The following is a 25,221-nucleotide window of genomic DNA, read 5'->3' as shown; positions in this document are numbered from 1 at the left end:
GAATCAAAAATCAAAGACATTCAACGCACGTGTGTCATGCGGAAGTTACGACCTCACGTTGCTCGACAGAGCGCTTGAACAACAGCAGTGAGATGAAATGCTCATGCTGCGGTATACTGTCAATAAACTGACAGCTGCTTGTAAACCTTCAGTAGATTTGCAGGATTGTATTTACGTCCTTCTTGTGACCAGCAGAAGAAAACACAACGAAAGGTGACGTAACTTACACGCGGACACATTTACTCCATTGTAAAAAAACATCTCTTCCTTAATCTGCTTTTTAGGCTCAAAAGACGTAACAGTTACAGTACAAATGCAATACACGGATCTGTTTACTGAGTACCCCACACCGTGTTTTATTTCGCCGCTGTTGAGGTTTTGTTGTTTTAGTATAACTGTATAAACTGTGAACTGAAAGTGAATGTTTATTTTGCAAAGCACTGTCACGTGATCACCACCATCTATTGCGCAATAGTAACTTGAAGGTTCGTTTAAAGAGTGTTGTTGTATTTATGTTTTACATGAATTATTTGGAAACATCTCGATCATTTTGAATGAATTTGATTTTGACACATATTTTGATTTGCGCAGAAAGCATGTGTGATATTTTGTAATGATATTTAGTTAATGCACAGTATACTGACGGGGTTGCCAGATCTGCTCCCTACCACCTCTTAAAACTTTTATTGTTTACAAGCATCTGTGGTTGAGAGACTTGCCCCTCTATTACCATGGAAACAGAGACTGTGCTCACTCCTTCTCATCATCTTGTACAGTTTTATAACATGTAGAATGTACATTGTGTAGAGTGACAATTTAAGTATTTCAGTTCACTTTGTTTGCATATTGGAATAAACAATTAACCAGTCAGTTTATTTCATATATATGACCCATGCTATCGTATATGTGAAATTCAGGCTTCAGTCTTAATAGAAACATCAAAATTGTATCGTTAACGTGGCTTAATACTCATTTCATATTTGAGACATCATACTGTATATTATTTGCAACATGTAGTATGATTCTATTTAGGAAACAATACATTTCTTTTTCACAGGTGGGCTCACATTGCTTATACTGTGGCACAGCTGACAATTTAGGGCACTGTACAGCTGTTGGTGTATATCAATCTTTATCACCATGTGCCTTAAGTTAGTCAGTGCAGTTGCAATATTATACCACAGGATGGCAGTGTAGCTCCTACATAATTATGTATATAAATATATGAAGAGATTGGCTCCAAAATAAGTTAAGTCCGTTTAAAAAAATCAAAAATCATGTTTTGTAAAATGTCAAAATGTTTTTATTGCGTTTATTGTGTTAGTTATCTGTATTTCCTGCGTGAATATGGCTTAAGTAAAAACAAACAAACTGCAGTTTGACTTATATTCATTGGAATGCACAATAAAATTACATGATTATTGATCAATTAAAATAACTGATCAAATCTGCAGACTGGCACAGACTTTCTGCAACAAGTCCAGACGGAAAATATGGGCAAAATCTTGTGTATGTTAGCATTTACTCATATATCCAACTACCGAAATGCTGTAATTACAGTACAACACCACTAGAGGGAGCTTTGGGAAGAAATGCTCGAACTGTGATTGCTGCGAGACCCTCCCAGCACAGAAACAAACTGCGTTTGCAAGAGAGCTATAGGTACGTACCTTAGCTTTTAAAAACTGGAGTTATTTATTTCTGTATGACAAGACACATCCGCAAATGTCAGCGCGTATTAATAACAACCCGCGTAAATGTCAGCGCGCCTTTCAAGGCTACGTATCTGGATGCGCGTAAAGCGCAATAGGTTGTCTTATAGCAACCTCATTCTGTCGCTTGGTAGTGTGTTAGTGCATTCAGACTTCTGTCTAGTTCAGACGTAACATAAATGTATGTAACACATCACTCTTCAAGGTTGTAAATGTGAAATTGTGTATAAGACGTATAAAATTGAGTTTATCAGAATGAACAATAATAAGGAAAAGTAATGGGGAGGCAGTAGTGTGATAACACAATGTAAGTGTACTTCATATTTCACTTCCCATACTTTAATGTCTAAGATCAGGCAAAAGAGGAAGGTGTGTAAGCATGGCAATGACAAAACACTTTATGATCAGCAGCACAGATTGAGTATTTATTGTGTTATGTTGCACCTTCACTTCCTGAGTGTGTTTGCTCGCATTGTTTTATTGTGAACCGTCTCATGTCTGGGCTTTAGCAGGTGTTTGTGCAGTGCAGCCGGAGGCAGGAAACCCATGGCAGAGGGACCTTTCGTGTGTGAAGACAGCAACCTGGATGGAGGTCACACCGTATCTCCTCCTGACCTCGAGATATGTGACTCTGGTGAGACGAACAACCCGCTGGATTACAGACAAAAGGGAGACGTGACATGTTCCAAACAGGACTCTCAAGGGCGCTTTGTGAATCCGTGGACAACATGGCACTTTCCGTCCTACAGCACCATCCTTCGCCTCTTCCTCACGGAGAAGAACAACAGCAACATTCCCAGTGCCAAAGAGGTAACGCTTCACACATTGAACTATGCACACACTCAGGTTTTGTACATGGCTGTAAAAGCATCATATCAAAACAACTTCACTTTACCACTACGGATTCGCCGTTAACATAGACCGTTATAAAGCAACAACATAAACAAACTTGACTGCAAATGGATGCTTTAGTGGCCTGAATTTAACTTCCGGTACACATCTGTAGATTAATGCCTATAAGAAGAATTAACTAGTAAATGACATTAACTGTCAAAATAAAAGTATGTCTAGCCAGTACTATTTTGGGTATTACACTTAAATGTAACAAAGTTACACGACCCGTTCAACAAATTGTTCATGTAATAAAAGTCATATACAATAAAATGAATAATATTATAAATTTAATAGAAGATAAATAGTTATAATATAGGCCACTAGCCAGAACGATCAACAAACACAGACCCGTAGTTAACTTCAAGCCCTGCGTTTGTGTCTGTGTCTGATTAAATTATCTGTAATGAAGAGAGGTCATTTTACTGGGACATCTCGAAATGCCCTTCTTACTTCTGCATAGTGCACATGACTCATACATATTAGTAAAGGGCTTTCAGTTTTGTTATTAGTCTAGCACATTTTGTGTAGCGTAATGTGTATGTCAATTGTTGCTAAGCAGTTTGTAGGTAAAACACAAGTATGCATTAATGTAAACATAGATTAGTTTGACATTGTACAATGCATTTACTTGGGCGGTCCATATTAATGGGTGCCCAAGTATATTAGGCGTCACATTTAGTAATTTTTTATCAATCGGGGATAATGGCTGTATCTGAGATCGATTAACTAGTGGATAAACTGCGCTTCCACGTCATCTCTCTTTCCTGAGTTGTTTGGTGTGAGTGGCGTGTCCTTTTCCTTGTTCACATTCACTTCCGATGAGTTCCATGTGTGTGCGAGCCCTCTGCCTCTCATCCAGGAGTGTAGTTAGCTCCATGTAGTGTATTTAACTGTCACTTGCATTTAAAATCAAAGAAGCGTTCATAGTACAGCTACACATTGTGGAGAAAGAGCAAACAGCATATATCCGCTCTATAATGGAGATGTGCTGTATATTTGTCCGAGGATGTTGGGTTTGTAAATCAGGAGTTTTGCAGCAGTCAAAGTGAGTTCTGGTAGCATTCAGTTGTAAAATACAGTGTAATGTGAAAAGATCATAGAGTAGAAGAAAAAGAGATATTAAGTGCTAACACTAGAATGAACAGAAACTAAATCCACAGCAATAAGTAAAATAGTTAATGTTTCTCAATGTATGTCAGTTGTCTATCAAGGATGAAGCCATATGTGACCCTGACAAGGAACCGAAACTTGAATGGTGCTGATGTGGTGAAATGGGTTTATAAAGAGACCATTGTCATCTAGGCCAAGAGTCATGTGGTTTTTCATCCAGATACACTTGGAGAAATTGTTTGTGCTCTTTCTGCCTCAGCTGTCATCCACAATGATCTTAATTCTAAAGTGCAACGGTACAGTGGCACAAAGTCTGTTCTCTATGTTTTGTAATCAACATTATTGTATATTTGACATAAGTTGTTTTGCCTGTTTTTCTGTTCTTAGGATCTGGACCGAGAACTTCCTGTCCAGGAGCCATATTTTGTCCAGAAACCGGATCAGTGCAGGCAGACGGGCTCATCTGTGCGAGCGACATGGCTGGGTCATGCCACTGTGCTGGTGGAGATGGATGGATTGGTGCTTTTGACTGATCCTGTTTTCAGCCAGAGAGCTTCGCCAATGGCATTCATGGGCTCGAAGCGTTACCGTGGCCCACCTTGCACTGTGAAACAGCTTCCTCAAGTGGACGCAGTGGTGATCAGTCATACACACTACGATCACCTCGACGTCGAGTCGGTGACAGCGCTCAATGCTCGGTTCGGTTCTGGCCTGCACTGGTTCGTGCCACTCGGGCTGGCAGGATGGATGCATAAGACAGGCTGTGCTAACGTCACCGAGCTGGACTGGTGGAAGGGCAGTGGAATTCCCGGTCGTGAAGACTTCACCGTGTTTTGCACGCCAGCACAGCACTGGTGCAAACGCTCACCTTTCGATGACAACAGAGCATTATGGGGAAGCTGGACTGTCGTGGGCCCTCGTAACCGCTTCTTCTTTGCTGGAGATACGGGGTACTGCTCATCGTTTCAGGAGATAGGAAGACATTTTGGACCATTTGACCTGGCTGCTATCCCAATTGGAGCGTACCTGCCCAGGTACGGGTTTTCATAGGCAGAAAACATGAAAGTACATTGACCTGTTTTCTTATGATGTATTTCATGATGTCATTTGTTTAGAGGGATCATGAAATCTCAGCATGTGGACCCAGAGGAGGCTGTGCAGGTCCATGTAGACATCAAGGCGAAAAACTCACTGGCCATTCACTGGGGCACATTTGCTTTAGCCTATGAGGTAAGAGCACATCTCTCTCACGTGTCATTCTCGGTGTAAATGCGTTTATGTATCGCGTCAGACTTTATTTGACATTGAATATATTTGATATGGTGAGGCGAAAATTTTGAAACGTCACAACTCATCAGAGAAAACCAAGGTCGCAGAATACAGTAAGTAAAAGTAAAAGTAAGTAAGTAAGTAAGGGTTTTTTCCCAATAAAGTTTCATAACCGCTGCTGGACGAATGTTACACAGTCGGGGGGGCCCAACGAACAGGGCCCCCCTTCTTTCGTCAGGTCATTGGAGTCAGTCACGATTTCACACGTCGCCTGTTATTCTGGCCATTATGCAGTACTCTCACCAGAGTCTGTGGTTATGGGCTAGCTTGCTGGCTGCCCAGGAATTGTTATTCCTCGAGATCTGGCTGGATTTGAACCAGCAACCTCTAGTACCATGAGGCAGTGCTCATATCACTGAGCCACAGATCTCTTGGTGATTTATGTGTCGGAACTTATACTTCACCTCAAACTCAATACTAAAGCAATTGCAGAAGCAAAGACTTGAGCATTGAGACTCTTTGACCATTAAGTCTGGAGATCTGGCTGGATTTGAACCAGCAACCTCTGGTACCATGAGGCAGTGCTCATACCACTGAGCCACAGATCTCTTGGTGATTTATGTTTGGAACTTATACATCACCAGTGATTACAAAACAATGTATCAGAAGCAAAGACATGATGGCTTATCAAACATTAGCCTAGAGACCTGGATTCGAACTGGTGACTTCTGATGCCTTGAGGCAATACTTAGACCAGTGAGCCACAGAGCTTGGTGAATACCGTGAAGGAACTTATTCTTGATTATACTTGCATCACTTACCCTTCCCACAGCAGCACAAAAACTAGTGCTCCATTGTCTTTGTGTTACACTGGAGTGTTTTTATGGCATGAATTGACAGCTTGGACTGTTAAATATACTTAAAATGAATATATTGGGATTTAAAGCAGGTTTTGTACAACAAAATACATGTCATTCAAAATGTTTACCCAGTAGCCACTGGTACATATTGCAATGTGGTATGACTAACTAATATCGGTTTTGTTTATTATTTTCTCTCCTATTAGCATTATCTTGAACCTCCTCGACGTTTGCGTGAAGCTATGGTGAATCAGGGACTGAATCCAGATCTGTTCTTCACACTTGGTCACGGAGAATCACGCGTGATCAACCAGGATGCGGATCCTTCCATCTAAAGAAAATACCAGTAATACACAGGCAAAACGAAAGTGCCTATCACACAATAGGACTCCATTTTTATGAGATGTAAATTTGCTGTTATAGATGGTCCAGTGGCTGGACTCTGGATTTCATATAACATCAATGTATGTTTATAAAATGATTTAAACTTGGGTAAATATCATGGTCTGGCTATAATAAACATAATACTGCAACCAAATTGAATTTGTTTTGAAGGTCTGCTAGCCATAAGAATAACAGTTTTGTTTGCTTGCATGTTTATGTACATTAATTGGAAAGCCACATCCGTTACTGTAGCTCACTTGGTGGAGCGTTGTGCTAGTTACACAAAGGCCGTGGGTTTGAACACATCCTGTAAAAGCCATTCTGGATAAAAGCAGTGTAGCAGTTGCTCAGCTAGGAACTTACCTTTGCAGGAAGAGATTGCAGTAAATCCAAGATGCATTCACAGCCTGTATAAAATGCATCACATGAAGGAGCAAACCTTAGGAAATTCACTTTATTTGCAATTGTTTAATAACATCATTCCTCAGATAAAAATGCAATATTACAGGAATATACAGCAGAGATTAATTTAAAACTTCCTGTCGAGAACCATACAATCTAAAGATATTTTTTAGTTTTTATTTACTGGTAGCGTGCGTTATAAGCAAGACACACTCTGTCACCAAAGACAGACTGACAGATACAGATACAAACTGTACAATCACTTATTTACAAATCCAATATTTTTGGTTGGTTTTTCGTTTCGCTTTTTTTCGAAAATAGGAGTAGAAAAAGTGATTGAATCTTCTGATTTATGTTGTGTATTCTTTTTCAAATCTAAATGAACAAATGAAAGAACGATGAAATGAAACGGAGTATCGGCGAAAGTAGAGGAGGGAATGACAGACCATGCAGACGTCTCACAGAGGTTTAATAACACCCGGGCTCTAAAGTCGGTGGTCCAAAATGTGAATGTCTGTGTTCCACGAGAGACCCGAATGACCAGCACTGATGCCTTCAACATCTACCAAAAGCACAATACAACTCATTTTAATTCAGCTCAGAAATCTCAACGCTTCAGGACCTCGAGACTACATTTCCTGTTCGTACCGCCAATTAAAACAACGTAAGCTGGTCTTGTGGTCATCGAAATAAAGCGACTGAGACGATATGTTCAAAGAACGTGTGAACTAATTCGGCAAGGAAAATAGCGTCACGTGGTGGTGCTTTCAGGGAATAGGATCCCTCAGGCCTGCCGCCCATTAGAGAAAGAGAGAAACAACCGGAGCCAACAAGTTAAGCCCAGAGCTTCTTGCGCCCAACCAGACCTGATCAAACATTACATCCTTCTCTGCAGAATGAAATCGGGATGTGATAAAGAATAAATTCAAACTACGCTGACTTCATTCATACATGGAAATTTGTGCAATTAATACTCTTGAGCTCCTCCTCCAAATCTTTTCCCGTTCCTCCCGTTTTCTCTCTCTAGTGCTACATTCGCTGGGTGGAACTGGAGGCAGGGAAATGCCACTCGGAAACACCTTCGCATTCATTGGGCCCTAATTCAGTTTCCAGCGCCATCGGTGCACTAAATCGACCTGAACCAATCTGCATGAAAATATAGTCCCACCTGCTGAAATGAAACTATGGCGAGATTGACATTTTGAATTTAGGGCGAAATTAATATTTACACGACAGCTAAAATCTATGCATAAATTCATCCTTTACTTGGATTATGTGTATGACGTATCAAACTAAATGTGGTTTAAATGTGCAAATCGTGATTATTGCATCACCACCTTAGCTTTTAGTTTACCGTTAAAACTCGATTACACACTACATTAACTTATTATAATATCAAATTAACAGTCATATAAAGGAGGACATTGGAGATACGTGCTACACAAAGGTTAAACCAGAGGGCAAACTTTGCACCTGTCCAGGCTTTCTCTTGGTCAAAGGTCAACCCCTCAGCGCGCACCTTCAATCTAACATGCAAAAGTTCCATAAAAGCACACGTGAACCCAGAAACCCATATACAGAACTCCATAACCAAAGACTTAAAACTAACAAACCCAAAAAATGTTTTCCCTAAACTATAAAACCATCCGTGTTCCTTCATTACTGGGTTCATCCAAGAAAAACCAATCGCTGTAAAGGGACACTAAGATGTAATGCGTCTCGACAACGTTCCACTGCTGCTCATTTACTATGGATCGTTTCCGATAATATTAGATAACCAGGGGATGTTTCCTGGGGGTTTTACATTTCCAAAGGCTTTGAGTTTATAATCTATTCATGTAATTTTTAACGTCATCTATTCAAATAAATCATCTTTTGTTTTTAGGGAATCTTGCTTATGCTGCTACACGAGGTAAACATAATGCACCTCACGACCAATTGCAGTCAATCACTGACTTTGTGATTAAGTCATCTTTCCATTTCATAAATATTTCTCACATATTAAAATATATAAAATAACTTCTGATTCTCTGAGAGAAAAAAGCTACATTTAAACGATTTGGGCAGAAAAACACCACCGAGCAACTAACAAAATATTCAGTCGGATATTTGGTACCAGGCCTGAGCATTACATAGCGCTTCCTAAAAGATCGTTCATCCGCTGATGCGCATTTCATTCAACACGGGGGCTGATTTTGTAGACCGAAAGCTTGTGGCTTATCCAGACTGTTCTGTCGCTCGCCGGGAACGTGTTATATCCGATTGAAAACAGCAGCTCTGAACAAGCCCTCGATTAATCTCATTGCACGCCTCCCTCAATAAATGCCCAACCATCCGTACAACTGGAGTTTCAAAAGGAGCTACTGCAGTGACTACGAATGATTTATTCTATACTTCTCTATCGTAAATTTAATTTCTATCTATACAGATAAGTCACTACATACATTCTCAAACACTGTTGTGTGTAGCCATTTTGACCCTGACATTCAGCAGATATAGATGAGTTTATATTTTTCTTTTAACTCTTCTCTAGTCTATAAAAATATACAATCATTGGCTAATGAAGGGATAGTCTGTCCAGTCTTTAGATTCCAGCATTTCCATGCAAATGAAATCACGTGATAGAAAAAAACAAGCTTAGACTCGTTTAAACCTCTGATCAGTTCAATATTCCTTCCAAATGCAGATTGTCCATAAGACTTGAGAAACGACACATAATGAGGGGATTCCTATGTAGCCTCAAACACAATGTGAAAATGTCAATGGCCAACAATCCCCGCTGTCCAAAATCAAATCAAATCTGTTAACCTGGCATGTACGTGTGTGGGGGAATGTAATAAGATTTAGCTTCACTGTGATGTCTGCTGAAGGAAGAAGAAGAACGGAGTGATAAGGTAAAACAGAAAAGAGCAGTGATCAAAAGAGAGAGAAAGCTGCTCTTGCGTATCATGCACCTTTCAGCTGGATGAGCACAAGATATGCAAAATCACTTTCGCACCGACGAGACGTTGCTCTCCACCTCTATGTACACCTTCACGTTTCGTCTGACCCGTCATCGGCGTTTCCTCAATGTTTCATGAAAACGAAATAAAACCAAGTTACTGGAAAGCTTGGCACACCAAAAAAAACCTCATGCAGAAGAAATCGATTCCAACGGAAGAAAAACATCAAACCAAACTGACCCGCACAAGATTGTTAAAATACTCAATACTCAAATTCACCCCATTTCAAGTATGACAGGTTTTTTGAATTTAAAGTTCTGCAACTTAATACACAACAGTGAATATATTCTCTCTGGATCTTAGATTTTTGTACAGCTGTAGTTCTGAAGGAAACTGTTGTACAGTCAAAGTTATTGCATTGTTTTTGCATATCTTGTGGTATGCAAGCACATACGCATGCACGCACACACTCGTACCGCATAAACACACACGTTCGACTACACATTCGCACTTAGTTTTCCGCTGTGCATATACTAAACACAGATAAACTCGACACACATACACAACCAAGGCCTCGAAATGTGCCTGGGCAGCCTCACAATGACACATGGCACGTGTGTATAGGAGATATGGGAGTGTGGTGACGGCTTTGGAACAGAGCGGGTGGGTTCTGGCTACATTTTTTCCAAATTTCTTTTTTGCACGCATTGCTTTGTCCTCAGAGCAGACATCTCCTGTAAGCGTTCCGAAACTCCCAACCGAAAGCATGTGACAAGTGAAAGGGATTTCAATCGGGATTTCAATGTCCAAGGCCTGGAACAAAACGCCAGGAAACAACAGGACGCTCGGTGTAGAAACAAGTCAAGCAGACGGAAGTAATTTGTTATCTATTTGAAGAGAAATTCATATAATAATTTTCTGAAGCAAAACGGTGACGAAAACTTGTAACCCAGACATACAGAAAGAAGCTCTGGATGCGGATTGGTCAGGTTTCAGTCGCTTCATACATCGACAATATCATTTCTCATTAATGGATGTGTTTAGGGGATGACTTTGAACTCACATAAGCAACATGAGTAACTGCTAACGCTTCAACAGCTTATTTGCATAATAGATAAAAAAGTAGTTCTGCGTGTAAATGTGAACTGCATGGATTCAGTGATGAACCCGGCAGAAAAAAATATCCTTAACAACAGTAATAATAATAATTAATAACATTAATGGATGAAGGCCATGACACTGCTGACGTTTGTTCGTTCATAATGACTTAATCGTGGTAGTATATTTAGCCCTGTGTGAACTACGTTAGTGTTTTTGAAATGATGCGCTACGCTTCCTAAATAATCCACGCTTCCTCTCCTCAAAGTGCGCCTTTACTGACCTTCAGAAGCTCTGCTGTTTCCTGTGCAGACCGTCTGTCACTATCGGCTGAATGTTTCTGGAGATCAGCAGTGAAGAAACGTCAGTAGTTTCAGAACGTCCAATCCAACAGCAGCATTGGAACCGTGTGACCTATCAGTGCTACCTGCGTCCAGGTGAGTTAAACTGCCCATTTACAGCTCGCGAGCTACCGATAAACAACATGAGAGAGATCCCCCTGAACACACGCCAACCTCTGACAGGAATAAATAAATAAATAGCTTTTTGTCTGTAAGAGGCATTAGAGTCACAACACTGCATCTGGCATAAACATCCTTCAATAATAATAGTAATTATAATAATTTAGAAAAAAAACAGCATCCACCTGTGTGCGATTCAAGATAAACAATAATAGAAATACCAAATGCTGGGAAGAAGGGAAAAAACGGCAGAACAGTGAAGCACTTCTGGAAGTCAAAGGCCACTGATGCAATGACCTTTCCCAGCTAGCAGCTGAAAGCCGTAACGGTACACAAAACAGAGAGAGGGAAATTCAGAGAGTTCCGTTCAGTCTTTCAAAGCCGTTTCAACAAAACAGCTCAACCAGAGAATTATGGGTAGAACTCATAAAATAAAAAGCAGCAAAATCTTGAACTGAAAATGAGCCTGTAAAAGGGGTTGGGGTTGTATAATAGACGACGCTTCTCCTGACGAATGGATGAAGGACAGCCCCGTGAAAAGTGAGACGGGTGTTATATCTGAGTGGGCTTTGCCTCTCCAGTTTGTCCATTTAGTCTTTCTGAGCATCCCTCGAACCTGTGACCGCTCCTGTACGGCACACTTCCCGACACAGCCCGCTCCGCTCCGCACCACACATCCGCACCGTATGAGGCCGTGGATTCCAAGACACATAGGTCACCGCAATCCTACTTTGGCCCCCAGGCGTCCACCGACGGACGTACAGTATCCCATTCGTTGGGTAACAGCGCATCTTTTCCCACGATTCCCTGTTCGGTCAGGGTTGTTTTTTCATTTCCTCCTTACGCAATCAAGGTTGTGAGAACTGTGAGGCACTTTAGAAACACACACACAAACACGTACACTCGCCTACTCGCTCGTGCTCTCGCAAACACACGGACGAACTAAAAACCGACTCGCTCTCAGCTAAGCAGAATGGCCTTATACCCCTACGGTAGGTACACGCAACAAACGGTCAGACTGCGGGACGGCAGTGTCCTCGGCGAGAGTTGGGCTAAGACACAGGAAGTCCTCGTGCTGACGTTCCCCCTACAAACTTGTCACGCACTCCATGTCCTCGTCCTCCAACAGAGCGCTGTTCCGTAGCCCCGCCCCCTCAGAGAGGTCTAACTCCTCCCCCAGAAGCTCGTCTGACCCTGCGGCGCTAGACAGCCCCAGCGCGTGGCCGCAACGAGACTCCTGCGAACCAATGTCTCTGCACTGGATGAAGGGTAACAGGTTCCCGTTGGCGTTGGGTGGAGTGTTGGCATTGAGAATGTTATCGGCAGCGTTCTCCATCTCCTCCATGGTCATGTCGCAGGCGTCTGCTAGTTCCTGCTTTGCTACCTGGATGAAGGTTGGATCCTGTGCGTAGCGACCCAAACCTTCAGATATTAACACCTGAGGAGAGAAAGAAACATGAGGAAGAGCGATGAAGGAGACTCAATTATTTGAGATATGTTTTGAGAACGTGAGCAAAGCGCCCCTACCGCCTCCACGAGGCTGCCGGCGCTCCCGTGTGCCAGAGATATGGAGTCTCTGCGTGTGACCGGAGGAACCGTGAGCGACACGGGTCTTTGCGTCCTCTGCGCACTCCTGCTGTGGTTGCCGTTGCTGTCGCTGTACCACGAACTGCAGTTCACGGACGGCATGCTGCTGTTGAGTTTCTCGTAGGATCCGCTGCCCTCTAACCGGAGAAATGGAACCGGCTGGTAGCACGGACCTCCTCCGCCGCGGCTGCTCGGACTCGCGGGGGGCGTGGAGCATAGACGCGAGAACAAAGTCGGAGAATGACTTCGTCTCAGCAAGGGACTCAAGCCTGCCACGGCCAAAGCCTTTGAATATGAGCAGATAGATGTTTTGAGTGAAAAGGACGAGGAGAAACTCAGCAGGAGAGTGTTTATGTGTGCAAATACCTGATGATGCACTAGGTGCAGTGGTAGTGCAGTCTTCTGAGAAACATCAGGTCTGTTATGCTTTCTCAGACACTCCAAGTGAAAGGAAGACCGTCGACCTGTGTGTGCGTGCGCATGGGTGTGGAGGAAGACATGTTTAAGTATGCTTTTAAAGATGCAAAATAAATGATATTTTTTCCCCAGTGCTTCCTACACAATTTTGTTTTTCCAACAGGGGAGGAAACAATACTTATTACTTCTATAACGTCGTGAATTTGTGTCTAAACATCAATATAACATTTTGCAAATAAGTCTGACATACCAAAAGTATTTAAAAAAAGTTAAAAAAGTTGCTTTCAAACCATAAATTGCATTCGGACTAAAATTTGTGTTTACATAATATATGTCTGTGTACTGTGCATATTTATTTCGTATTTATAAAAACATACACATGCATGGATTAAGGAAATATATAAAATTGTGTAAACATTTATATATAATTACATACATACATATACATTGAAGTATTTCCTAATATTACATATATTTGTTTATAAATACAAAATGAATATGCACAGTGCAGTACAACTTTTATGCTGGATTTTTTTAGCGTTTGACAGCGTTCGTTAATTCATCCTTCCTGACATGTTTTCGAGCTAATGAATGTGTGCAGGTCTTTACCCAGTGCAGTGGGGCAGAGAAAGGCTCGTCGCCGTGGAGACTGCCACGGCCTCCTCTCCTCCCCTACATCGCCCTCCGCCATGGGAGCCAATTGCTTGCTCTCTTCATCCTGAAACTCCAGCCTGCCAGACACACGCATGCACAAACAGCATGAGGCAAATGCAAAGCCGTTGTAAAATAACCGACACCTCTGTTGGACAACAGTTGAAATCGATTCTAATGCAACAAAGCTCACAGAATGATCCGTAAGTGACAAACAAGAATGAAGTATTACATGTCCATTGAAAGCATGGTCTGATCTCTCTCATCTAGAAACGTCTCGTCATACGTCTCGTCGGTAGACGCTTCTTCTCGCCGTATGATGGGGAGACGACTGTCGCTGGAATCAGAGCTACACAAACACACACACACTCAGGTGAACAATAAGCATATTGTGCTTGTTAATCTGCAACAAAGCTGTCAAAAACACCAGTAAAACAAGGAAATAGCACATAAACATACAGACAACAGATGTAAAGTAGCAGAGAAAGGTTTATTTGCCACGGCTTTCATCTATAATTGATTGTGTCACAGAAACACTGATATTATTCTGACATGTTAACCTTATGACACTTTATTTATCAGGGGAACTAATTTGAATAGAAGGGGCACTTCATTAAGACTACGTGTCCATTTCAAAATAAAAAGATATTCAGTATTTCAGGTTGTGTTGTATGCATCAGCACTAAACCTGTATTTCCGGTTAACTGGCAGCATGTGATGTTTGTCTATTTGGGTCTGAATGAAGAGCCCCTCCTGTACAGCCTAGAAATGACCAGCCAAAGCACAAACACCGACGCGAGTATGTGTGGCTGCTGAACTTTTAGCTTGCGCATGCTTATACATTTGTCAGCCAATCAGAGAATGCGCTCGCAGCTGACGCGATTCGCGAAGTGGATCTCTCAACACACACAGGAGTTTGTGTGTGTGCAATATGAAGATCAGATCCACCCTAATATGGAGAAAGCGCACAAAAGCTCTCCATAGTGATGAGGTCTTTCTCTTTCTGACTGTGAACGTACCGCATAAACGTGTCATAGAAACAGCTCCTGGTCCACGAGACGATCAGAGGGGGAGACAGATGACAATCAGGAGTGGGATTCTGACATAAACCTAAAATCTACCCGCTAACATGAACCACTCCAGACTAGAGTATGTGAACTGAGCAAAGTTTGTGCTCCTTAAAACTTAAAAAACAAAAACGACACTCTTCAGCATTGATCACACCGTACCTCTTGTTTGGAAAGCACCATGTTGGCCGTGGCAGTGGGACAGTGGTGAGGGGGGGCCCGGTGTGTCCGTCCACCGTATTGACAGTTGGTTTGGGGTACCGGTGTCCGATGGCCGTGTTGTTGGCGTTGTTGATGTTGGCGTTGGATCCTGAGGAAGAGTAGCTGCTTGGAGTGAAGGTCGAGTCGACGAGCTTCTGATGCGAGGGAGATTCCGTCTCACCGGGGCTGCCAGTTTTGCTGATGTGCAACGGCCGCTGGGTTGTGAAAGATTGTGGGAAGGAGGCGTGGCCGTCACTTTGGTTGTAATAGTTGACGTGGTTGCCGAAAAGGCCACCAGAACGCTGCAAAGACAGACGAGGAATCAACAAACGTTCAACTCAAGTCCCTGTTTACACCTGGTATACAGATTTTTCCACATTTCATACCCATCAACCTCTTTAAATGGTCTCCAATTCACTCCGCATTTTTATTCCTAGTTTCCAAAAGTGTTATCGTTCAGTACAGTCCGCATTGAATTTACATTTAGTTGTTTAGCAGGCGCCTTATCTATATGATGATGGCAAAGCGTTTCTACTAATGATTTCCTTATGACCTCTTTGGATGATCACGCCAAAGAGGAAACTTTACTTAATATGAACAGCATGAATAATAATGACTGTGTGTCTTAATAACAAATTAATATTGAATAAATGGCCCACGATGCTAAAAAAAAGAATCTAAACAAGCAGCTTTGCTTTAGCGACCCTTCGTCCTTGGAGAAGGGTGACGCTACTCTGATGACTCCACTCGGCAGTTTTGATGGTCTGATCAATGCGGGTGGGCAGAAGCTCCGGCGGCAGAAGCGATGACGTGAGCGGAGCGGAGGAGATAAGAGGCAATATCAGACCTTTACCCTGAAGATATCATCCTCGGACGCAGAACACACGGTTTCTTTTATGGCTCTATCTAGTTCCTCCTCCACGGTCAGGTCACCCGATATCGCCCGTCTGATCTCAGGACCCATGTCGTGTAGAGTACGCAGGCCAGCCTGAACCCCACACACATATTCAGTTAATTTTTGTGTGCCAGGCTTGTATTCCTTCCGTGTGTGGACGTGTGTAGTTTGTACCCACCTGCAATGAAAGAGCTGTCTTTGCGGGGATTTTGGCCACCAGGCCCTGTTCCTTTCGTTTCTTGAATTTCCTGAAGTATTCCTGAATCAGGAATGTGGCATAGAACTTCCCCACTGTTACTTCATCATCTGTTGAACACAAAACCAAAACACACACTTAAGCACACCGCCAGGCTAGGCATACACACTGCGGGGAACTTTAATTCCCAGCCCCTCTTACCTCCAGCAGGGGGCACGACTTGATCCAGCAGCTTCATGCTCGTCCTCTTCCAGATTTTTTTCACGATTGCCCTGAGCTCTTCATTTGCTTGCTCCAAGTTACCTAGCATGAACACACACACAGTGACTGTTTTGTAGTATTCAATGTAAGTGCTTAAAGGGAAGATGATGACAATTTAATGAAACCAATAAATGTGCGATTTGCATTATTTCCACACCATCGGTTTTGATGCGCAGGGCCGTTCGCACTAGGGCAAAAAGGGTTGCGTTGAACATCACAGTTCCGTCACTATTGAGAGGCATGTTCATGGACACAAGCCGCTAGACACACAAAGTAAGAAATAGTCAGAAAAGGTCACGAAAAAACAAAGGTTTGTCTGTGACTTGTGTGTGTTAACTGAGTAAGCGATGTATCAACCTTACAAATATTATTATAATAATAAACATTATATAAAATATAATAAATATTTTGAGTTCTAAATTCTTAAAAATATGACTTTTTAGAGGTAGAGATTGGGTTAGGGTCACTCTGTAGTATTTGCATTGTAGCACAATATATCGTAATACAAAAAGCGAATATGTATTTTGACATCTGTTTGATCCTATTGGTTGCGCCGCACACGTGACTCATGTTAACATGTTTTTAATTAATTTAGTTTAATTACTTTTTTGCATAATTTTGTGCTTTTACTGATTTCTTTCGTAGGGTTTAGCTTCATTCATTCATTTCTTCATTTATGAAGATGGTTTCAATAGTCGTACGCGCTAGCTAAAGTTACCTTCTGCTCTGTGTTTTGTAATATTTAACCAGTTTAATTTCGATTTAATTTATATTATTGTTCATTCATATTAATATTTGATTGTATATGAATTGTATTAAATGAATCCAAAACTACTCAACCGTTACAGATTCTTAGTGGAGGTCTACCAGAAGTTAAGTTTGGCCCACATAACGTTTGTTTATGTTGTTGGCGCTGAAACTGTCTATACAGGAGCTTTAAATAAATAAATAATTGTCAATTCTATACCAATTTGCACCAATTTCACAACAAGAACTGTTATCGAAGCGCCTGCCAAAAGCATAAATGTAAGTGTTCAATTTAATTTATAAAACGGTCAGTTCTGGTCCTTGATTCTGATTGGCTGAGCGGAGTCCTAAACCGTTATAAAATACCACGATATATAACGGCTGAATGCACCACAAAGATATCTAAATATAATTTTATTTACTTTATTTTATGAAACCTTGCTAAGCATTGTATATTTATAAAAGCAATAAGCCCTGCGAAGCAGAGGGTTACAGTGCATTTCATAACAGCTAAAGACGTTGAGGCATGACGCGAAGCTGCTTCTTAGGGCTTATTACTTTAGTATAATGGAAGTAAGTCTGTTATTTGAATTTCTGTTAAAGATATTGTGATATTATCATATTGTGAACCCAGCAACGCCTATTGTATCGTATCTTGAGGCAAGTGTATCATTACTACCTTGCACGCCACTCTATGCGGACAGAGTTTTCCAAACCCGAGGGGTGGCTGAATCCTGCGCAGTAACGTCACCACATCCAGATGTTTGATCCGACCCCTGCAAAATCACATCACAATTAATCTCAAGTTATTGAATACAAATAATGAACTGATCAAGCTTCAACAGCTGTGTAAGTCAACTGACTTGGCCTCGGGGTCGTATTCCGCCCATATCCTCTTAAACTCATCCAGGTGATGCGGCCCCAGTATCGACCAATCGCGTGTTAAATAGTCAAAATTGTCCATGATGACAGCCACAAACAGGTTGATGATCTGTACGAGAGAACGTGAGAAAAAAAAGTGTAAATCATTTCATGACAGGAAACCTCCGAGTCACACCCGCTGTCGCTGTTGCGTAGCTAGATTCTGTAAACATTGTTCGGAGGCTGTGGCAGATGCCGGGGACGCACTCGAATTTCACAGCTGTTGTAAAATAAACAGTTTTTTTCTGCAAGGGACTATTGAAGTTCACTCACCAGGAAGGCGCAAAGCATGTAAAAACTAACAAAGTAGATGATGGCGAAGTGGCTGCCGCAGTCTTCGCTCGAATGGCCGTCCTCTGAACCCTTCTCACACGGACGGTTGGGAGAACAGGCCAGCATGATTTCCTGCCACGCCTCCCCTGTAGCACACCTAAACGCGCACACATTTGAAAGTTAGAAAGGCAGCGATACCAAGAGAGAGAGAGAGAGAGTGAGAGAGAGAGAGAGAGAGAGAGAGAGAGAGAGAGAGAGAGAGAGAGAGAGAGAGAGAGAGAGAGAGAGAGAGAGCGAGTGAGAGAGAGAGAGAGAGAGAGAGAGAGAGAGAGAGAGAGAGAGAGAGAGAGAGAGAGAGAGAGAGAGAGAGAGAGAGAGAGAGATGAAGGCCAGAACTGACCTGAAGAGCAGCAAAACAGCCTGAGGAAACGTCTGAAAGTTGTTGTTTCGGTTGATCTGACTGTTGTCCCTCAGTGCGATCTTGCCAAACATCTGTAGAGTGAGACACATAATACCCATCATGCATCACAACATCGGACAACTACAGGAGGGCTACGGTGGGCCGAAGAAGCTGGATAAAGATCTCACCTGCATCCCAATGACGGCGTAGATGAAGAACAGCATTACGATAAGCAAAGCGACATAGGGAAGAGCCTGCGAATGAAGAGAACGGAGGGTAAATAAAAAAACAAGTAGCATAACATTTCACTGTCTATGCTGGACGAGACCCACAATGCATTGCTGCTTGACTCCATCAATAAACCTCTATTCCAATGAAAGGAATCGCGATTGTAAGTCTATTTTTACAGTGACTGCAGGTGTGTAATGACGTGGTGAAGTCTCTGCAGAGCCAGACCGTAAGTGTCAGCATAAAGTCTGGTCCACATCGCTGCTAATGTTGATCATCCATCCCCCAAACAGACCAAAAAAGCATCCAAACGTCCTTTATCTCACCTGAAAGGATTTAATGAAGGTCCACAGCAGCGTCCTAATGCCCTCTCCACGGGAAAGTAGCTTCACCAACCTCATGACGCGGAACAGCCGAAAGAACGTGATGGATATCCTGGCGTTATCTTCAGTGTTTTGAAGGCCCTTTTTTTAGCACAGACACATATTTGTGTTCATGGAAAGGCAAACAAGAACAATTCAAGCTGACACACGCATTGACGGTTAAAAGGTCTACAAAAGAATATTCAACATTTCCAATGATAACAAGCTACAGAGAGACAGATGTCTGGTGGCTTTATGACAACATGATGATGAAAGCAAAGCATTTAGAAATGCCCGCCACAATACGAAACATCACTAAAATAAATTGAATGTTATCCTTAATAATATTCTTCTTAAACTTAGTGGAAGTATGCTATGTTTTAAAGATAATATGATTTATTTATTAGTAAACAAACATAGAAACTTAACCAGATACACAATATCACAAATTTGACTTTTCCTAATAATTTTGACTTCTGTGTATATATGTTCATTCTAGTGTTGTGACACTGCTATAAAGACCCCATGGAATCAAAATAAATGCTTTTTGGGGATAATTCACCCTAATATTATTTCAAACCTGCATGAGTTTCTTTCTTTTGCAGAACAAAAAAGAAGATATTTTTGACCCCTGTTGACTTTCACTGTATGAAAATGGACCAAAAATTGATGTTTTTTTGTGTGCCACAGAAGAAAGCCATGTAAAGTTTTGATCTACATTAGGATAGAATTAAGACCAAGTATTTATTATTGTTGTGAACTGGCCCTTTAGGTCTATAACTATGAAGGCTGTGCTGTTTGTGCACTTCTGAACATTGACAGAATTCACTTTCAACATATGTTCACATTTTAAAATGTATATCGATTCTGAGAAATTGAAAGTCAGAATTTTGGCCTTACACCAAAGTTAGCAGAGTTTATGGCTGTACCATTAATGAAACAATTTCATGGGATCTTTAAAACAACACATTTCTAATCATACACGACGCACAAGCCTGCCAAAAACATCACACCAAGCAAAACTGGGAATAAGCTTCATGCAAGCGCAAAAACCACACATCTATTCTCAAGCCTCCGGCTGATTCCAGAGCTTAACCACTCTGATGATTAACACCAGAGTTCATCAGCCGGGGCGGCACTGCACCACGCACACAGAGCGATGACCATGTGACTACAGTGCACCAATGGCAGGCATGGCAGCATAAGGGAGGGGAGAAGACCAGATAGACACACCAGCAGCATATACATGTGCCTGCTCAATGCCACAGTTATGAGAGAGAACACGTGTGCTCATGCTGAGGTCACATGACGAATGAATGTTGGTGATAATGGAGAAATAGAAGAGATGACAGGGTGGAATGATAGGTGACAGGGTGGCTTTCGGTTACCGTTGGTCCGTACCATTGGCCTTACCACAGAGGAGGGGGGAGAGGAGGAGGGGTCAGCTGGCTTTAAAGAAAGGCAGACAGATCAAAGCTATAGCAGCGCCAACCACCCACCGTACACCTGCCAAAGTGTGTGTGTGTGTGTGTGTGTGTGCGCGTCTTTTTGTTCAAGGCTTAACAATAAGGAAGTTCCTGCTGGACCAGAGAATCATCATTACTGTTGAGCCCTGATATTTGCGAGAACGTGTCTGTAGGTGCGCTTGAAGTGTATTTGTTGGGTTTCTTGCAGGGGAGACGCCTCATAGCACATCTGTCTTTCAGCCAGCTGAGGGCGCTACCGCACATGGTCCGTGTGGGGAGGAGCCATATGCTGGTCCGCAGCCAGAAACTGGAGGATGAGTGAGTGACACACAGACACATGCACTGGTTCGACATCTCTCACGAGTCGAGATTCTCCCAGCAGGTCTTGCACAGTGTGTGTGTGTTCATGTGTGTATGACTGTGTGTGTAGGTGCGTGTTGGATTTCTACATGCAGAGAGACTGATTTCTAGATCCCCTGCAATGTCTCGCTAGTTTGAAATATTTGGTTACTTTAAACGGTTTAAATTGGTGAACAAGATTCAGTAAATGAACTTACTGCAGAGGATCTGGCAACCCCAATCATGCATGTAGCAAACAGAACTGGGTCAATGGTACAACTCACTCAAAATGGGTGAATCTCACTGAACCGGTCAAGACCATATTTGAACCCAAAATCAAAAGATAGTAAATTTTGCTTTACGAAAATAAAACCAATTTTAAGGAAAGATTCATATTTTTAATGCATTATGACAACTAAGCATATTTGCCACCCAATTCTCAAAACCATATTCCTATTATCATTGTATCAGTTAAAAAAAAAAATCTTGTTACTGTAGTATTTGTTATACTGACTAAAATTGATGCTCCGATTAAATGTAAAAATGATCTACACTATATATAAGATACGTTAATATCTTGAGTATTGAGCGTGTATCAAGAAATGCTATTAATATTCTCTACTGAGAAATGAAGAATAAATTTGGACACAGTCAGGAGGGAAATATGCATTATAGAGAAAAATACTATACGATTAATGTCATTAAAATCGGCTTGACTTTGCTTCTGCGCAACATTTCATATATTTCATCTTAGTTTTAATTCTGGGGTGAAATGTGACCTGGTCATTTTGTCGTGAGATTGACCCAAATGTGCATGTGTGAAACAGTTGTCATGATAAAATCACTTTCAGAGGACTGTTCAGTATCACAGACATGATCTCACATTGCACTGAATAAGAGATTTGGCACAAACTGGATAACACTGCCCCCTGGAGGTTGGCCAACTGAGAGCAATAAATTCATTACTTGATCGAAGAAATACTTGATCGTCTTAACCGGCTGATCTGGAATGGACCAGCCAATAGCTAACACTGCAGGGGGCAGGCCTACCCAGAATGCCGTGCGGGCGTACAAAGAGCACCAAAGAAAAGAGAGAAGAGACAGACTGGAATAACATTGATAAAAGGAGGGTAATGCAGATCAGAGAGAAAGAAAAGAAGAAGCATTCATAGAGAAGGATGCAATGTGGCATCGTCAGCAAGACGAGGATGGCAAACACTCCCATCTCTCCACCCCCCGCTGCTGTCCAATCAGACGGTGAGAATCACACAGCGCCTCCAACAGGCAGGGAGGACGAAACGCTGAGAGGAGCAGAGCGGTCTCAGGAGGAGGAGGGGTCACATTAACGCTTTTTCTAATGGAGAGTAGAGTCGTGGGACTTCACTCTAATCTCCTTGTGGCACTGAGAGGAGGAACTGGCTATCAGCACGGATTCATCACTTTCATATTTCATATGGCTAATCGGATTAGTTTAACGGGTTAATGAAGCATGAAAAAGTGCTCAGAGTTTTCTCAAGAAAAAAAGAAGAGGAAAAATAAACAACTGAAACACAATGCTGGGTCAAAGGTCATGCGTTCATTTCAAATCAGATGCTGGATGAAGAGAAAACTCCAACCAAACCAAACCCAGTCAGTGCTGAAATGGATGTGTATAGCGAACAGGGCGTATATCTCTGAAACAACTGCTGTCAATCATAAATGACCTTCATACACATTGTATGGTGAGAGAAACTTGGAGAAAAACTTGTGTAGCTCAAAATGAACCCTCAGATGGAGCTTTAATCTTGAAATTTTGTAAGTGAGTAACTTTATTAGATAAGCTTTAGAAATGCTCGATTCCGATTGGTCAAAAGCAGAATTCTGCAAATATAACTGCATACTGCTAAACTGCGATTGCTAAAGTATGCCATTTATCTCATTGGATGTATGGTTCAGCTAGGTAATAAATTCAATTAAATACTAAAACATTATTTTAAACATTAATTTCAATGTTAAATCAAAATAATTTTGCATATTGCAAAGACTACTGTAAGTAGCTGAGTTCATAAAACATAACAAAAGAAACAATTTATGCATGTTGAATATGTGCTTTTGTTGTCTTGGTTGGCCACACTAAGAAAATTCCAGATAACTGTTATTTGCCAATAAATAAAGTCATTTTATAGACATTTCTGTAGTCATTTTAAGCACCAGAAATGCAAAATATCATTTGTTGCTGTACTAGGAGGATTTAGTTATGTTTGTGAACATTTAAGCAAACATTTGCCACAAAAAACGGTGTGGAAAAACTTGCCACAAAAAAATTGGAGTACATTTTAAATATTTACAAAAACTGTGAGCGAAAATTAAGTAAATTAACGCAAAGAAATCCAACAATAAAAATATGCTAGGTTTCACTTTACAATCTAAATCAAATACAATCCAGGTCCTTAATCAAAACCAGTATAGAACCACCAGTATGACCAGTATTATTTAACACAAAAATCAATATTTTACATTTGTGAAACTAGAAACGCGTACAAAATATTGCCATTACTACCGGGTTCAAAAGTAAGGACAACAATTTAGGTGCATTGTTTCCCCCTCAAATATTGACTCTTCTGTTAAAATGTGTTTAAAGGTTTATGAATTGACTCAACAGAAACAAAACTTTTATCAAGTTACTGTACAAGTTGTGTAACAATCTATCTTCCAAAACGCAATAAGGAACCAAATAATGTCCACATTGGTTCTAAAGTCAAGATATATCACCCTGAAGGCTATACAAGGTCATTCATGACTATGTATGCGGGTGGAAAGTTAATGCGACTCCATCTTTGTTAGTCTGGGGGGTTAGGACGGGTGGGAGGGTGCAGGCAGGCAGATTAAGAGAAAGAGATTACTTACGTTAACCTCAGTGATGGCTATATCAACAACACTACCCACTACAATAAGGGCATCAAACGTGTTCCATGCATCAACAAAATAATGCTGGACAGAAAAATGAAAAAGAAAAGGAGAGAGGAGAAAATAAGGGAGAAAACAGTTACACATGAACATTTAACTCACATGAGGAAAATCATAAACCAAATGGCGGGTGTGAGAAACCAAAGAACAAAAGAAAACCGGAGAATCCCACGATGGCAAAAAGCACCTGGGACCCGTCATGCTCCACAGTGTTAGTGAAACATCCCCCAAAACCACCTTGAAAGGAACGGGCAGGGCTTCTGGGTTAGTTCAGGTGTGAGTGTTAGTTACAACAAAACAACGTACATCGCAGCCTGCAAGAAGAAAAAACAAAGTGCGCCCCCTTCCCTTTCACAGGTCTACCTTGCCGTACCCCTTCCCTTCGCGTGTGCCCTAAACCTCTCGCCACCAGAGGGCGACCTGCCACAGAAGCCATCTTGAATAGGAAACTTAGAGCCAAGAATGGTAGGAAGCACAGGGGAATGAAAGACAGCAGAGATGGACAGAAGAGCAAAAGAGAGAAAGAGGGAGGGGGAGAGAGAGAGAGAGAGAGAGAGAGAGAGGGGGGTGGCGATGTACTTACGTTGATCTCACTCAGAATGACGTCTATAATGCTGCCAATAACGATGAGGAAGTCAAAAACATTCCAGGGGTCACTAAAGTAACCCTACACAGGACGAGGGGAGGGTGGGGGGTGAGAGAGGGCAGTTAGAGATGCAGAATTGACCATCACACTAGCGCTTCTCATACCCATGATGCATGAGCACAATCAATATCTCAAACGCTTGTTCGATAGCAAAATCATCTGATCGATATTCTCACTCCGTTATACTTTGTTATATGCTTTACTGTTTAACGGTGAATCCATATGTTTGTATCTCCATGTAAAATACTGTTTGATTTGTGTTTATTAGCTCATGTACTGGAATAGGAATGAAACTGGTTTTTAGAAGCTCCGCCGTCTCAGCTTGAGCGATTGTGAGCGCTCAAAAGAAAACGTGTGCCGTCTCTACTTACACAATATCAGATATTTTCTTAGTAGGCCAGGAAACCCTTTAATGGATTGGAAATTGCTGCCAAGTTATGCGAGACATAGAGCTATTTAAATAGCAACTGCTGGAATTACGAGCTG

At 41.7% G+C, this 25,221-nt stretch overlaps 2 protein-coding genes across 14 annotated transcripts in view; one reads left to right on the top strand and one right to left on the bottom strand.

Moving 5' to 3' along the window:
* The first annotated feature begins 53 nt into the window (after positions 1-53).
* On the top strand, positions 54-6,377 carry napepld (N-acyl phosphatidylethanolamine phospholipase D). 4 transcript variants are annotated; one of them, XM_056747663.1, is made up of 6 exons: positions 54-213; positions 1,561-1,662; positions 2,225-2,522; positions 4,104-4,750; positions 4,832-4,946; positions 6,052-6,377. In XM_056747663.1, the coding sequence occupies exons 1-6, from the start codon at positions 98-100 to the stop codon at positions 6,178-6,180; spliced, it is 1,407 nt and encodes a 468-aa protein (XP_056603641.1). In that variant the 5' UTR covers positions 54-97; the 3' UTR covers positions 6,181-6,377. The 4 variants fall into 4 exon arrangements, with proteins under 4 accessions (XP_056603641.1, XP_056603640.1, XP_056603644.1 ...); XM_056747662.1 differs by having other exon boundaries at positions 2,222-2,522; XM_056747666.1 differs by lacking the exon at positions 1,561-1,662.
* A 292-nt stretch (positions 6,378-6,669) lies between these two features.
* cacna1c (calcium channel, voltage-dependent, L type, alpha 1C subunit) overlaps positions 6,670-25,221 on the bottom strand; it is a 101,812-nt gene continuing 83,260 nt past the window's right edge. For 4 of the 10 annotated variants that reach the window (XM_056747562.1, XM_056747559.1, XM_056747566.1 and 1 more), the window contains 19 exons: positions 24,673-24,756; positions 20,740-20,787; positions 19,303-19,440; positions 18,937-19,002; positions 18,749-18,840; positions 18,349-18,505; positions 18,018-18,145; positions 17,834-17,930; positions 16,565-16,667; positions 16,348-16,449; positions 16,129-16,256; positions 15,903-16,043; positions 15,017-15,357; positions 14,807-14,833; positions 14,020-14,136; positions 13,746-13,867; positions 13,086-13,183; positions 12,660-13,004; positions 6,670-12,570 (listed from right to left, as the gene is read on the bottom strand). In XM_056747562.1, coding sequence (XP_056603540.1) covers positions 12,220-12,570; positions 12,660-13,004; positions 13,086-13,183; positions 13,746-13,867; positions 14,020-14,136; positions 14,807-14,833; positions 15,017-15,357; positions 15,903-16,043; positions 16,129-16,256; positions 16,348-16,449; positions 16,565-16,667; positions 17,834-17,930; positions 18,018-18,145; positions 18,349-18,505; positions 18,749-18,840; positions 18,937-19,002; positions 19,303-19,440; positions 20,740-20,787; positions 24,673-24,756 — 2,685 coding nt within the window. In that variant the 3' untranslated portion in view covers positions 6,670-12,219. Of the gene's footprint in view, positions 12,571-12,659; positions 13,005-13,085; positions 13,184-13,745; positions 13,868-14,019; positions 14,137-14,806; positions 14,834-15,016; positions 15,358-15,902; positions 16,044-16,128; positions 16,257-16,347; positions 16,450-16,564; positions 16,668-17,833; positions 17,931-18,017; positions 18,146-18,348; positions 18,506-18,748; positions 18,841-18,936; positions 19,003-19,302; positions 19,441-20,739; positions 20,788-24,029; positions 24,114-24,672; positions 24,757-25,221 lie in introns of all 10 variants that reach the window. The other 6 variants (XM_056747560.1, XM_056747568.1, XM_056747561.1 and 3 more) reach the window with 5 other exon arrangements.

Source organism: Triplophysa dalaica, chromosome 5, assembly GCF_015846415.1.
Source record: "Triplophysa dalaica isolate WHDGS20190420 chromosome 5, ASM1584641v1, whole genome shotgun sequence".
NCBI lineage: Eukaryota > Metazoa > Chordata > Actinopteri > Cypriniformes > Nemacheilidae > Triplophysa > Triplophysa dalaica.
The sequence above is the reverse complement of the archived record's forward strand: the minus strand, read 5'-3'. Positions and strand labels throughout refer to the sequence as shown.

Bases quoted from the DNA above. Each gene is read 5' to 3' on its own strand.
- napepld (XM_056747662.1), top strand. From the start codon at position 98: ATGCTCATGCTGCGGTATACTGTCAATAAACTGACAGCTGCTTGTAAA. The intron at 214-1,560 runs GTGACGTAACTT...CTGTAATTACAG, and splicing joins AGAAGAAAACACAACGAAAG to TACAACACCACTAGAGGGAG. The intron at 4,947-6,051 runs GTAAGAGCACAT...CTCTCCTATTAG, and splicing joins CATTTGCTTTAGCCTATGAG to CATTATCTTGAACCTCCTCG.